This window comes from Erpetoichthys calabaricus, chromosome 15 (assembly GCF_900747795.2).
Source record: "Erpetoichthys calabaricus chromosome 15, fErpCal1.3, whole genome shotgun sequence".
NCBI classification, from domain to species: domain Eukaryota; kingdom Metazoa; phylum Chordata; class Cladistia; order Polypteriformes; family Polypteridae; genus Erpetoichthys; species Erpetoichthys calabaricus.
The window spans coordinates 56,522,876-56,537,376 of NC_041408.2; the positions used below are offsets into that span (position 1 = coordinate 56,522,876).

At 41.7% G+C, this 14,501-nt stretch overlaps 1 protein-coding gene across 1 annotated transcript in view; it reads left to right on the plus strand.

Moving 5' to 3' along the window:
• Positions 1–14,501, plus strand: part of slx4ip (SLX4 interacting protein) — a 200,314-nt gene that overhangs the window by 70,374 nt on the left and 115,439 nt on the right. The window contains exon 3 of the mRNA XM_028821106.2: positions 9,296–9,385. Within this exon, the coding sequence (XP_028676939.2) occupies positions 9,296–9,385 (90 nt within the window). The remainder of the gene's footprint in view (positions 1–9,295; positions 9,386–14,501) is intronic.

A 14,501-nucleotide genomic window follows, 5' to 3' on the forward strand; every position in this document is an offset into this window, starting at 1 on the left:
AGAGCTTGGTCCTCATTGCCGGCAGTAAGTCGAACCCGTTTCCAGTGAGAGTTGGACTCCGCCAGGGCTGCCCTTTGTCACCGATTCTGTTCATAACTTTTATGGACAGAATTTCTAGGCGCAGCCAGGGTGTTGAGGGGGTCCGGTTTGGTGGGCTCAGGATTGGGTCACTGCTTTTTGCAGATGATGTTGTCCTGTTTGCTTCATCAGGCCGTGATCTTCAGCTCTCTCTGGATCGGTTCGCAGCCGAGTGTGAAGCGGCTGGGATGAGAATCAGCACCTCCAAATCCGAGACCATGGTCCTCAGCCGGAAAAGGGTGGAGTGCCCTCTCAGGGTTGGTAGCGAGATCCTGCCCCAAGTGGAGGAGTTCAAGTATCTCGGGGTCTTGTTCACGAGTGAGGGAAGAATGGAGCGTGAGATCGACAGGCGGATCGGTACGGCATCCGCAGTAATGCGGGCATTGCATCGGTCTGTCATGGTGAAAAAGGAGCTGAGCCGCAAGGCGAAGCTCTCAATTTACCAGTCGATCTATGTTCCTACCCTCACCTATGGTCATGAGCTATGGGTAGTGACCGAAAGAACGAGATCGCGAATACAAGCGGCTGAAATGAGTTTCCTCCACAGGGTGTCTGGGCTTTCCCTTAAAGATAGGGTGAGAAGCTCAGTCATCCGGGAGGGGCTCAGAGTAGAGCCGCTGCTCCTCCGCATCGAGAGGAGTCAGATGAGGTGGCTCGGGCATCTGATCAGGATGCCTCCTGGACGCCTCCCTGGTGAGGTGTTCCGGGCACGTCCAACCGGGAGGAGGCCCCGGGGAAGACCCAGGACACGCTGGAGGGACTATGTCTCTCGACTGGCCTGGGAACGCCTTGGGATTCTCCCGGAAGAGCTAGAAGAAGTGGCCGGGGAGAGGGAAGTCTGGGCATCTCTGCTCAAGCTGCTGCCCCCGCGACCCGACCTCGGATAAGCGGGAGACAATGGATGGATGGATGGATAGTTAAGATGACTTAAGTGATAAGTTAAAATACATTTGATGTTTCAGCAACACTGTTAGCGGGATCAAGCAGGTTGTTTTTTCACAGTTTGGTCTAGTAGATGTGCTATATGGCTCGAAACGTAGCCAAGACATTGGTAATGAAGACTAAGACGGAACAAAAAATTGACAAATTCAAATGAATTTGAGAGATAGTTACAAAAACGTAAAATGCTTGGAATCCTTTGGGACTGTGTGTTGGTAGAGGCTACCAGGAGTTAGTTACCAAAACTATAATGAGTAATTCTGGGCAACTGAACCAAAAAAATATCCAAAAATCCAAGTCCTAATAATAACTTCTGATTTTTTTTTTTTTTTACCTAACTGATTTGAAATTTTAGCAAAAAAATGAAACCCATTGCCATCTGAAACACTAATGACATCACACATTGTATCACCCGTGGATCACTTTATAATTAAGCACAATGTTGTCAGCAGCAATATGTCCACCACCATGAAAATTAAGCAGGAAAATGATACCCACAAGAAAAACAAACCTAAAATGGCACTGTCATGACATAAGTAAAAATACTCAAACTATAATAATAAGAAAATATTTTGTAATTAATAACAAATATATAAATATTCTATGGGGAGCCAAACATGTTTTACAACAGCAGTATTAGAAAGGAGAGGTACTTCCCATTTCTAAACAAGTATTGTTTCCTCTCCTATAGTTAAAATTAGCTGAATATTCTTACCCAGCACTGGAAGAAGCCTGTATGAAAATATATTTATGTACATAGCTTGTTCCATGCATTTTTACATATCCAAGGGTATCGTCTTTCAAATTCTACAGGGTCCTTTCCAGGACTGTATGTATGTACTTAGCTTATTCCAGACATGACATGTAAGAAAAATAAATAAAAATACACTAAACTTTTGTGGCACAACTGCATATTGTGTAGTGGAGTTTCATTTCATACAGTTTTGTGAAATTGGCCCTAAAATTAATTTTTGTAATTGTGAAACACAATACTCATCTTGTAAAATCATTCCTTTGGGGTTGATAACCACTTATGTCATATTTCAAAGTTGTTTGTGTATGTTGCAATACATCCCCTCAAGTCAATCAAAAGCAATAATATCATTTTTACAGTATATACCCAAGGAGTTCTTCTTTCAAATACATCATAAGTTTCCATGTTGTCTTCTCTCTTTCATTAGCAAAATTTGTGATTTGCTTACGTATATGCCGAGGTGAGCAGCATGTCACAACTGAGTGAATCTCCTTTTATGACAGATCCCACCTATGTCAAGCCACATACAGTGAAACAATTATTACTATTGAATAGCTGAGTTTTAGACCTTTACATTGATTTAACTTGTATAGTTGTCTATGAGTTGTCTATCATTTGTACTACGTGTCACAGCTGTGCCTAAAAGACAGTAAATATATGGAGTATGCAACAGCTAATCTTTACACATCTGTACACAGAAGCATCTGTTAGAGTGCATGGGGATTGTTTGGTTGATGTGCAGGTAGATCTTGCACTTTGTACTAGGGAAATGTCATTGTCTTCTTCCTAAAAAGAAGAAATATGATTGGAAAGTTACAGAATGGTAGTAATACGGAATATGAAGACCCTGAGTCACAGTTTTGACTGTTGGGAGCAATGAATTTGTTGAAGGACCGTGTTATGCTTTATGTGTAAGTACTGCTTTGTATTGAAGCATTGCAATGTGCAGTTTTACAGTTCAAGTGTCACGGTTTAAATTACCATATAGAGATGCTGTTTGCTGCACATTCTCAATATGTTAGTTTTCTAAGCGGCACTCATCCAGTTTCAACTTCTTAGTGCACTGGTGAAGTACTGCTTCACTGTACCCAGTTCAAGTTTCATGCGAGGACCCTCTCCCGAAACCCATCCTCCCATTGAATGTTGTTTAATCATACCATCACTCTTAGAATGAATGTCCCTTTATCACACCACTTGTGCCTCTGTGTCACAAGCAAATGGGGTGTGGGGGGCATTCCAGAAACGGCTGTGATTATGTTAAAAAAAAAAAAAATCAACATTGGGAATGTGTCAGAGGTTAAAGCGAGTGCTTGGTAATTACAATTGTGTTTGGAATTGACGGCATTGGGTTTGGATGGGGCATGAAGACGTCTGATGTGCCTGCAACCCAATAACCACCACCTGTGACTCAAAAGTGGCTGAGAAACTCTGGATTTAGTGTATATGTGGTGTTTTGACTAACTCTGAAGGGTGCTGTCTAAAGCAATTTCTTGCCCTGTGCCCAGGGCTGCCAGCAAAAGCATTGCCCCTGTTACCCATCACTGGAAGAAGCTAGAATGAAAATGTATTTATGTACTTAGCTTATTTCAGATGTGACACACAAGAAAAGAGCAACAGAAATAAAATACACTAAACATTTGTGGGACAAGGAGAATATGGGTGAATTGGAACACAAAAGTCTGTTCTACAAAATGTAGTTTCTGTGTATCTAGTGGTAAACAGAAATTGTTTCAATGACTGTCATGAAAATTAATTTTGAATTTTGTTAAATTGTTTCCTCAGAGTAATATTTAGTGTGTGTTTATGTGCATGGACTCTGTCTGTGTGTGTGTGTGTGTGTGTATATCCTCTTTAATAAAACCCCTGTGTGCATCCAGTGTCCGTGTGTGTGTGTGTCTTCTGGTGAAGTGCGCATGCGCGGGGCACAGTGCGATGCTTCAAAGGCTGCCTGACGCGTCACACAAGACAGAGAGGGCGGGACCTATAAAATATATTACGGACATCAAAGCCAGAATTACAGTCATTTTACGGAAATACAAACCAGTATTACTGCGAGAGAAAATTAAAGGTACACAATACAGTGACGCATATTACAGCCACATACAAGCCAGTATTACTGTAACAGAAAATATTACGGATGTACAAACCTATATTACTGTGACTATCTACTAACAACATGCCACCCAAAAACAAGGACATGTCAAGTAGGACAAAAGACACAGACAATCAAATCCTATATAAGCAATATCTCCTGGAAGAACGCTCACAGACATAGAATGAGGTCAAGGTCCCTTGCCATTTAATATAGACTGTTCCTACTAATGTTTATTCACTACTGTCCTAGTGCCCGTTATTGTAACGGGCTTAATGTCAAGTATATATATATTTCTCTTCTGATTTGTCCTGCTTCCACTTCAAAACCAGTCCCGCCCACACGCAGCCAACACGGCATTTCTCAATTCCTATTTGTCCTCTTCCAAACCCTTCCCCACGCTGCCTGCGGCTCCTCTTCAAAACCGGTCCCACGCTGCCGACACGGCATTTCTCGATTCCTATTCGTCCTCTTCCAAACCTTTCCCCACGCTGCCTGCGACCTCCCATACACCTTGCTATTTTCGTTATACTGCGACGGTTGTTTCCTAAGCCTTTGTTATAAAATGAATGACAGCATCTTCTCTGTCGACAGGTTTTTGTACAACGTTATCTCTATTCCGGGATCCGGCAACTGCCTGTTCCTATCAGTGAGTTATTTCTTGACACAAACGGTTGACAAAGGCAATGCACTCTCACTATGACATAGGGCAGTAGATTTGATTGCATCACATTGGAACAGATTTGGAGACGTTCTTCCTGTTGTTCTTTCCAACGCAAATCGAGTTATCACAACAACTCAGGAGTACTATCAATACATGGCAACATCTGGAGTTTATGGTAGTGAAGCTGAAATTCAAGCTCTTTCAGAGATTCTCCATGCTGCCATTGTCATTTACTTCAATCATGACCCCAACATCCCGCCTTGCATTTACAATTCTGGAAATACTCTCTTCATGTGCCTTCTGTACTCGGGACAACTGGATAATGGCCACTATGAAGCCCTCCTACCGATTCCGATCATGTCTCCACAGCAGCATATAATGTCTGATAACACCAACACATCAGTCCTCAGTCATTCTTCTCTTCCACAAAACACTACAGTTTCGTCTACTGGTACAACCTTCCCCTGCGACATTTGTAGTAAACCTTTCAAAACAAAACCCAGCCTTGCCAAACACAAGAAAATTCACTGCAATGACGAATTGTTTCAGTGTCACACTTGCACAAAATGTTTCTTCACAAACGCACAAAAATTCACTTCGCTGAAAAATTACCTGACTCCCACTCTAGTAACACATTCTTCCAGTGCAATTCCTACAACAAAACTTATCAAACGCAAACCTCACTTGCTAAACACAAGAAAAGGCATTCTTCCCAACAACTATACGAGTGCCAGAAATGCAATAAGAAGTTCACTACACAGGATTGTGTGACTAAACACAACAGAACTCATTCACAACTCTTTCAATGCGACATCTGCAAAGCAACGCTTCCAAACCAATGCAGTCTCAGCAGGCATGCACACAATCCTCTTCCCGTTGCCACAGGTACTTCCTTCACCTAATTCCTGTCGTCCCATCCAAGAGTACAACATTAGGACTCCAGACCAGCGGTGCAAACACTGTCTTGCGCTATACATCCAACAAGTACTCAATCGGCTGCCACAACATTAAAGTAGCTTTACCACCTTTGCGGGAGCCACCTGTGTCTTTACAACAGCTTCTTACACAGCAAACATCAGAAGCTAAAAATTATCATGACCACATTCGAGAATACAACTCTTCTCTAGCGTTTGCTTTCATGGGTGCACAGATAACTCAGCCTTCTGGCTACAGATAATACTGTTTTTAAATACACGGGCAAATTTATCACCCAATCTCTCCACTATACGCTAACACTTCTACCCCTCCAGGATATGGACAGTTGTATGTTTTTGACACAGCACAAGCTACTGAAGTACGCATACAAAATAAAGCAAACTCTGCATGCAGCGAAAATTTACTTCTCCAGCTAGATTCCATGCTCAGAACCTCAACCCCTTCACTAAATCATACAAACACATGCATGAAATCGCTCAGTCCAATCCAACAGCATCTGTACGAATGGTTTTCAAGGAAAACCCTAGACAGGATTTACAACGATACAATGCCCTGACCGGTCACACCGATGTTGCAGCGATTTTCGTCAGAGAAGATGGTGAACCGCCTGCCGAAAGGGACATTTGCATCTATCCCATAGTCAACTCCTGTAAACAGATTTCCACGCTCAATATGAATTGCGATCCTATGGTTTGCCCACTTTTATTCCCTTACGGAGACATTGGCTGGCACAAAGATTTACAACATGTTCCCGATAAAAGAACCGCCAAGCGAATAAGGCTTACTCAATGCCAATTTTACGCATACAGATTAGCAATGAGGAATACATTTATGTATTTTGCACTCCAGCAGCAAACTGTTCCAACAGTACATCGTAGATGCGTATGTTAAAACAGAGGGCGCATGTCTCAACTATCTCAGATTACATCAACAAGATCTGCGCGTGGAACAATACAAAGGGCTATCAGATGCACTGCAAGCAAACGCTGAAAATAACAATGTACGTGTAGGCAAAATGATCATATTACCGTCCACATTTCCAGGAAGTCGAAGATACATGCAGCAAAACTATCAGGATGCCATGGCCATAGTGCATAAATTCGGAAAGCCTGATTTATTTATCACTTTCACATGTAATCCTGCTTGGCCGGAAATTCTACATGCACTGTCGGATACCCAAAGACCAGAGCACAGACCTGATACCAGTCTTCAGCCACGGTCAGTTTTACGTGGCTTTTTCTAGGGTTAGATCTTTCGACTCATTATCTGTCTTCTCCACCAAAACACCTATGCACAACTGCGTCTTTCAAGAAGTATTTATTTCTTCTTGTTTTCTGCATTCCTTTCTCACCGTTTTCCGTTCCTATTCTTACACCGCCGTATGCTACGGCGGGTGTCGGCTAGTGTGTGTGTGTGTGTGTATGTATGTATGTATGTATGTATATATATATATATATATATATATATATATATATATATAATATATATATATATAATAAAACCACAAGGGGGCACCTCTGAGCCCCAACCCACAGACACAGTTCTGGGTTTGAATTAAAGATATTTATTTAGCCAAAGCACCCTTACAATAATCACTGATCAAAAAATCAATCTGCAATGCACAATTCAGTATAATACTCCCTCCTTACTTTCTCCAAAAGTGTCACCCATCGCCTCCTGACTCTGACTCCCTGATATAAGGTGGTGGACATCTTTTCAAGTAAACCCAGACCTGCTTCCTGTGTCACTGCATTGCTAGTCGGGAATAGCATGAGGTACACTGCCACCTTCCATTTGGGGGTATGAACTCTTCCGGAATCCATGTTGAGCCAGTCCATTACACACCAAACCCAGTTGGGACTAAGATTATAGGGCGTTCCAGCCAAGTTATGTCTACATTCCAGCGGTTCTTCCATTAAGGCTTCCAGTCCAGGCAAGAGATTATCTTCCATCACTGCCGGAATGCCTGTTCTTTCTCTCAGGCACTTACAATATATTTTTATAAGAAATATTTGTTTTCAGAGATTATTTAGGTGCCAGAGTCTCAATGTTTCTGAAAAGGAGACACCTTGTGCCAAAGAGTACAACTTTGCAGTGCTATGGGCCATAGCATGTAATCTTGGTACAGTGATGGCTGACAGATTAGAGTACTAATGAAAAATTAATTTCAGGATTGCACATCATGAAATGTCTTTGTTATGTACTGTGAAATCTAGTTTTTTGTAGAGAAATCCCTAAAGCACCAATTTTTTTTGTTTTATTTACTTCATTTTGGTGTAAAAAAAAAAAAAGATTTCTAATCAAAAAAATTTTCTTTTAAAAATGTGGAGTGTTGTACACTACTTTTCACTTCACCAAATTATAGCTTCCTTATTATGTAAGCAGAATAATAGCTGTTTATTGTTGGGTACATTATTTAGTGCAATGATGCCAAAAACCCGTTAGGGCATAAGGAGTTAATATTGTTTGGGGTGGAAAACATGGAATATTACTAGGGTTAATGGTGGGAAAGGGAAGGAACCACTGTCTGCTTCCCTGGCAATCCTCCAGTCTTGCTTCTACTACTATCTAGTTGATCTTTCATGGCTCCTTCCATGCAGCTCCATGCTATTTTATTAATTTACCTTGCACACTGCCTGGCTGCCTGTACATTCATGCTGCTAATCCCACCTTGTACCATTTAGCGCAATACCATCTGCGCTTGATTTTCTACAACTCCGGAAGGATCCTGGCTTGAATAAACTTACTGTATGTAGACCTGTTGGAGGCCACACGTCTGAAATGCTTGTAGATAAGTGCTATCTATCTGCATCCTCCTTTCTATGCCCTGTACTCAAATATGTTTCCTTATTCTTTTAAGTATGAAGTAAATAGTTGCAAATTTTTGTGAAAACATGTGGTAATGTTGAGAATGTAGCTGGTTGTGAAACAACATTTATTTTGTATACTTTTTTGCAAAGTGAAACTGAGTTTTACTGTACATTCTGTTTTATACAAATTGTTTTTGCTCGTTTTCCTTGAATTTCACTCTTTCACCTGAACCATTTATGGAAAACCATTTACCCTTACTTTATCATTGGCTGAGGTGCATTCTCTTCTGTGCTGACAACTGCATATCCATCCATCCATGTAACCACTTTGCATGCCTTACCTGGAACCTAACTTGGTAAGGTTGGTAGTAAGGAATAAATTAAGTGTAACCCTGATACTTGCTGTTACATCCATGTGCACATCCACAGCAACACTGTTTTCAATCAGCTTATTTGCACTGTGGGGAAACACTGGATACTTGAAGAAAACCCATCTGAATTTTATACATGAAACACCACAGCTAAGTATCAGACTTGAGTCAGGTAGTGGTGAGGTGCAATTGCTAATATGAAAAGATAAAATAGTAAAGATTGATGAACAGTTGTTAACAAAACTCCTTTCAGTCCACTACTAACTTTGTTTTTCATCTAGTTTTATGTTTCCAGTGTTCTCATCTGAAAATATATGATTTTACTGGCAAACTTAAAGTGTTAGTGGTTTTGAAGTCCACAATCTAAGCTCTTTATCATACTAGCCACCAATGGCTAAATAGAAATGTGAGAGGCTTGTAGAATTGCTTAAGTGCATTGAGTCCTTCCCAAAATTATTATCTCTCCATGATCTATATTTCTAGTTGTCCATGCCTCTGTCACTACAGCCTGAAGGTAAGGAAGGGAGGTTCAGCAAGTGACATTTAATGTGTTTCTATGAAGGCCTTGCGGGACTCTCTCATGGCTATTTTCTTTATTGTCTTTGAGTCGCACGCCTCACGCCAACCTGCCGCTTCTCTTTTGTTTTGCAGTGTGGGAATTTCTTGGTGTTGGTGGATCTTCATATTCTGCCTCAGGGTTCCAGTGAAGACACCAGCTGGTTTGCTGAGCAACACAAGGAGGTACAATAAAAAAGAGGTTTCCACTTCAAAAGCACGTAGCTGCAGGGAAGAAGTGAGATAACAATGATGCATTTAGCTCCTTGTTTCATTGTTAAGAAAGACAAATCATGAGCTGAACATTACACTGGCAAACAATACTAATGAGACTCTCATAGCTCTGTGGTTTGTTTCATTCTCTATAGATAGATAGATAGATAGATCTATAGGTCACTTAATAGCTGCTCATTGTACAACATTTGCTTTATCTCTATATTTGCAGGAACTGTTCTACTCCTCCAATTAGATGCATCACTTTCAGGCTTTTCCGTTTAAGGTTGGATTATTATGACAGTGCATATAATTTTTTACTGAAAAGAAATAAAAACTAGTTTTATCTGCATAAATATTACTGTATCAAGCTTACCTTGGACAGAGGACAAGGAGAGTGACAGAGGACTTATGACCACAAATATAGTATCTGTCTTGTTTTTTTTATTTATTTACCTTCCCAGTTTATTCAAACCATTACTGTACATGTCATGGGGTACTCCAGCCATTCGTATTTGCCAGTGTTGCCAGAGATGGTGGAAATTAACCCAATAATTGTGTACATTTAGGTATGTGTGTATGTAAGGAGATTTAGAAAAAGTTATACTCGGGTTCACAAAAAATATGATTTAAACAATTAAGGAGTAGTTAATTAGCTTTGATGCCTTGCTGCTGCATAGATCCCAGGATTCACGTTTGCCTGCTTTGATTTCTGTGTGTGTTCTCCTTATGCTTGTATGACTTTTTTAGAACTCCATCACCAAATCAAAAGAAATGTCATTCACTTAATTAGACCATCCCGAGAATGAGTCAGCATATGTGCACACTGTTTTACTGCCATACTAAGCTCTGTTGGCCTGAGATTGAAGTGAGACTTACAGAAAAAGAAAGCTCCACTAAAGAAACTTGCAAAGTTGTATAAGAAAAGAGCTATTTGAATCCACTGTTTGTTCTTCTTTTCATATATTTCTTATGGAAGATATCCTTGAATGAAGCTGAAGCTCTATTTTTTTCTCTAGAGCATTTAGAATCTGACACTGAATCACGGAATCTAAGCTGTGAGTTGCTTTTTTTTCTCTATTTTAAAAGCTCTTGCCTCTAGGAGGCACTGGCTTGTCAGTCTTCTCACACAGTATACTCTATTGTTCGATATAATCACAACACATTATTTTTTTATTTAGCCTGACGTGTTTATCCCAAGTAGGCTACAAATCAGTAGCATATAGTACAGTTGATTTTATGTTTGTTGAGTGACTCTTGCAAGGTCACTTTAATTCAATGGTGCACATGAAGTTGACAACCTTGTGCGTTTGTATAGTGCTTTTCATAAAGCACACCATCCCTAGGTGCTATATATGTGCACTATGATTTTTCTGTATTCAGATCTGTCATGTGATTTCAACTGAACCTGTGACATTTCTTTTATCCACTTAGTAATATCTTTCTATTACATTAATTCAGCCTCATAATTTCATCCAAATTGGAGTTTAAGTTAGACCTGTAATAGTTAACACATTAATTTTTACGATTAATGTGACCTGTTTTAACGCGTTAAAAAATACTGTCATAGACACAGCCAGTAACAAGGCAAATGCCTCAGGCAGTGCATTGGTCAGGGCTTTATCACCATGTACATTTTTTTTTTTTAAACATTACAAAACATCCATCCATCCATTTTCCAACCAGCTATATCTTAATTACAGGGTCATGGGGGTCTGCTGGAGCCAATCCCAGCCAACACAGGGCTCAAGGCAGGAAACAAACCCTGGGCAGGGCGCCAGCCCCACCGCAGGTCACACACACACACCAAGCTCACACAAGGGACAATTTAGAATCGCCAATGCACTTAACCTGCATGTCTTTGGACTGTGGGAGGAAACCGGAGTACCTGGAGGAAACCCACGCAGACATGGGAAGAACATGCACACTCAACGCAGGGAGGACCCGGGAAGCGAACCCGGGTCTCCTAACTATGAGGCTGCAGCGCTACCCACTGCGCCACCGTGCTGCCCCATTACAAAACAGTAATACGAAAAAGTTAAGTGTGTACCTAAAGAATTCTGTACACATCTAGTACCATATTTACATACTACCTTTGAAAAATTTATAAAATAAAGTTTTCATTTAAAGGATTTGAAGTTCATTTTAAGCTGTTCAAAACGATGTGCCATATACTGACATAGATTCAGGGGAGAGGGAGCAAAGGGGGTGCGGGTGTTTGGGACGGGCATATAGGGGCAGTCCAGGTGTAATGCTAGAGAAAAGTTGCGAAGGTAAAAATTAGGCTTTTTTTTCTTCATGTTTCTGTAAGGAGGTCAATTCAATGTCCTATCACGTAAGCACTAAATAGGTTATCTTTGAGTGGCACTAAAACCAAAATAACTCTGTTGTACTGTTGTATTTTAACTTGCCGGTCTGCCAGGTAGCTTACAGTGCTGACTGCCCTAATTTAATGACAAAATTCTACAAAATAGAAGTGTAATGATTATCTCTAACCATTTTTCCAGTTTGCAGCGTCTGCGCTAATTTATGCAAAGAATGCAATATTACCATCCAAGTAGTGGATGGTATCAGTGTTTCCCAACTGTTTTTCTGTGGTGGCACACTATTTGTATGCTTAAAAAACCTAAGGCACACCACAATTCTACCAACCACAAAAACATTAAATCTCTTAGACATGCTAAACTGTCTGAAGAAGTGGGACAGGGGGTGGCAAAAAAGCAACATGGAGATTGCCATTCACAGACACAGCACTTGTATCGAGTGTAATTTTCAATCATTGATGGTGATGAGCGAATGAGGATAGTATTTGCAGAGTTTTAACACAAGTTTTAATGTATGGCCAAGTAATTCTTTCAATTACGTCAGCAGTTCATTTAAAGTCAACAGATGTTTCGATCATTTTTTACTTTGACACGTCTGTGTTTCATATGCAATGCCAATTTGAGAATTAATATATTGGCCTCGTTTTATTATCGCCGCCTTTTCAACTTGCCTTTTAGGAAAGCATTCAAATTCAGGTTGTACTTGCTTAAGTACTGTCTTATTAAAAGTTCAGCTTTAAGGTCATTAGTTAAGTTTAAGCTGTGCCATTAAGTTTTTTTTTTTGTTTTTTTTTTAATTCCTTTGTGTTGATTCTACATTAAATTTGTGATTCAGTGTGTATTAACTTCATGATTTATGTATTAATTTTATAATTACATCTTTTAATGTTAGGTGCAATTAATAATGGTTAATTGCATACATTTCTATGATTAATTAGTTGATTCCCAGTCCTTGTTTAGATTATAAAAGCCTGCATATTATAGTTGCTTTTAATTTTTATATGAACAAAGGCATGTTACATAACTCACTCAGGTGTCACACACTGCTTGATAGTTTGGTAGTGGTGAGTTACATTGCCTTGTGTCATTGGTTTTTACTGCGTGTTCTGTAGATCAAAGTAGGTTTTTTTTTTTTACTTCTCCATATCAATTGTATTGTCAGTAACACTGAAATGTCCCTGCTGGCAATGTGGCACTTAACCTAGCCATTTCGTGGTTCACTGTCCGATGTGCTAAACCACTGTTCTATGTAAATTACAGTATAGTTTAAAATGTTTTATGCTGGTGTGTTCTGTATATCCATCCATCCATCCATCCTCTTCCACTTATCCGAGGTCGGGTCGCGGGGCCAGCAGCTTGAGCAGAGATGCCCAGACTTCCCTCTCCCCGGCCACTTCTTCTAGCTCTTCTGGGAGAATCCCAAGGCGTTCCCAGGCCAGCCGGGAGACATAGTCCCTCCAGCGTGTCCTGGGTCTTCCCCGGGGCCTCCTCCCGGTTGGACGTGCCCGGAACACTTCACCAGGGAGGCGTCCAGGAGGCATCCTGATCAGATGCCCGAGCCACCTCATCTGACTCCTCTCAATGCGGATGAGCAGTGGCTCTACTCTGAGCCCCTCCCGGATGACTGAGCTTCTCACCCTATCTTTAAGGGAGAGCCCAGACAACCTGCGGAGAAAACTCATTTCAGCCGCTTGTATTCGCGATCTCATTCTTTCGGTCACTACCCATAGCTCATGACCATAGGTGAGGGTAGGAACATAGATCGACTGGTAAATTGAGAGCTTTGCTTATGGCTCAGCTCCTTTTTCACCACGACAGACCGATGCAGAGCCCGCATCACTGCGGATGCCGCACCGATCTGCCTGTCAATCTCACGCTCCATTCTTCCCTCACTCGTGAACAAGACCCCGAGATACTTGAACTCCTCCACTTGGGGCAGGATCTCGCTTCCAACCCTGAGAGGGCACTCCACCCTTTTCCGGCGGAGGACCATGGTCTCGGATTGGAGGTGCTGATTCCCATCCAGCCGCTTCACACTCGGCTTCGAAGCGATCCAGAGAGAGCTGAAGAATCACGGCCTGATGAAGCAAACAGGACAACATCATCTGCAAAAAGCAGTGACCCAAGCCGGACCCCCTCAACACCCTGGCTGCGCCTAGAAATTCTGTCCATAAAAGTTATGAACAGAATCGTGACAAAGGGCAGCCTTGGCGGAGTCCAACTCTCACTGGAAACGAGTTCGACTTACTGCCGGCAATGCGGACCAAGCTCTGACACCGATTGTACTCTTATCAGCTCTTATCAGGGGGTCTGGTACCCCATACTCTCGGAGCACCCCCCACAGGATTCCCCAAAGGACACGGTCGAACGCCTTTTCTAAGTCCACAAAAACACATGTAGACTGGTTGGGTGAACTCCCATGCACCCTCCAGGACTCTGCTAAGGGTGTAGAGCTGGTCCTCTGTTCCGCGACCAGGACGAAAACCACACTGTTCCTCCTGAATCCGAGGTTCGACTATCCGACGGACCCTCCTCTCCAGAACCCCCGAATAGACTTTTCCAGGGAGGCTGAGGAGTGTGATCCCTCTGTAGTTGGAACACACCCTCCAGTCCCCCTTCTTAAAGAGGGGGACCACCACCCCGGTCTGCCAATCCAGAGGCACTGTCCCTGATGTCCATGCGATGTTGCAGAGACGTGTCAACCAAAGACAGCCCTACAACATCCAGATCCTTGAGGAACTCCGGGCGTATCTCATCCACCCCCG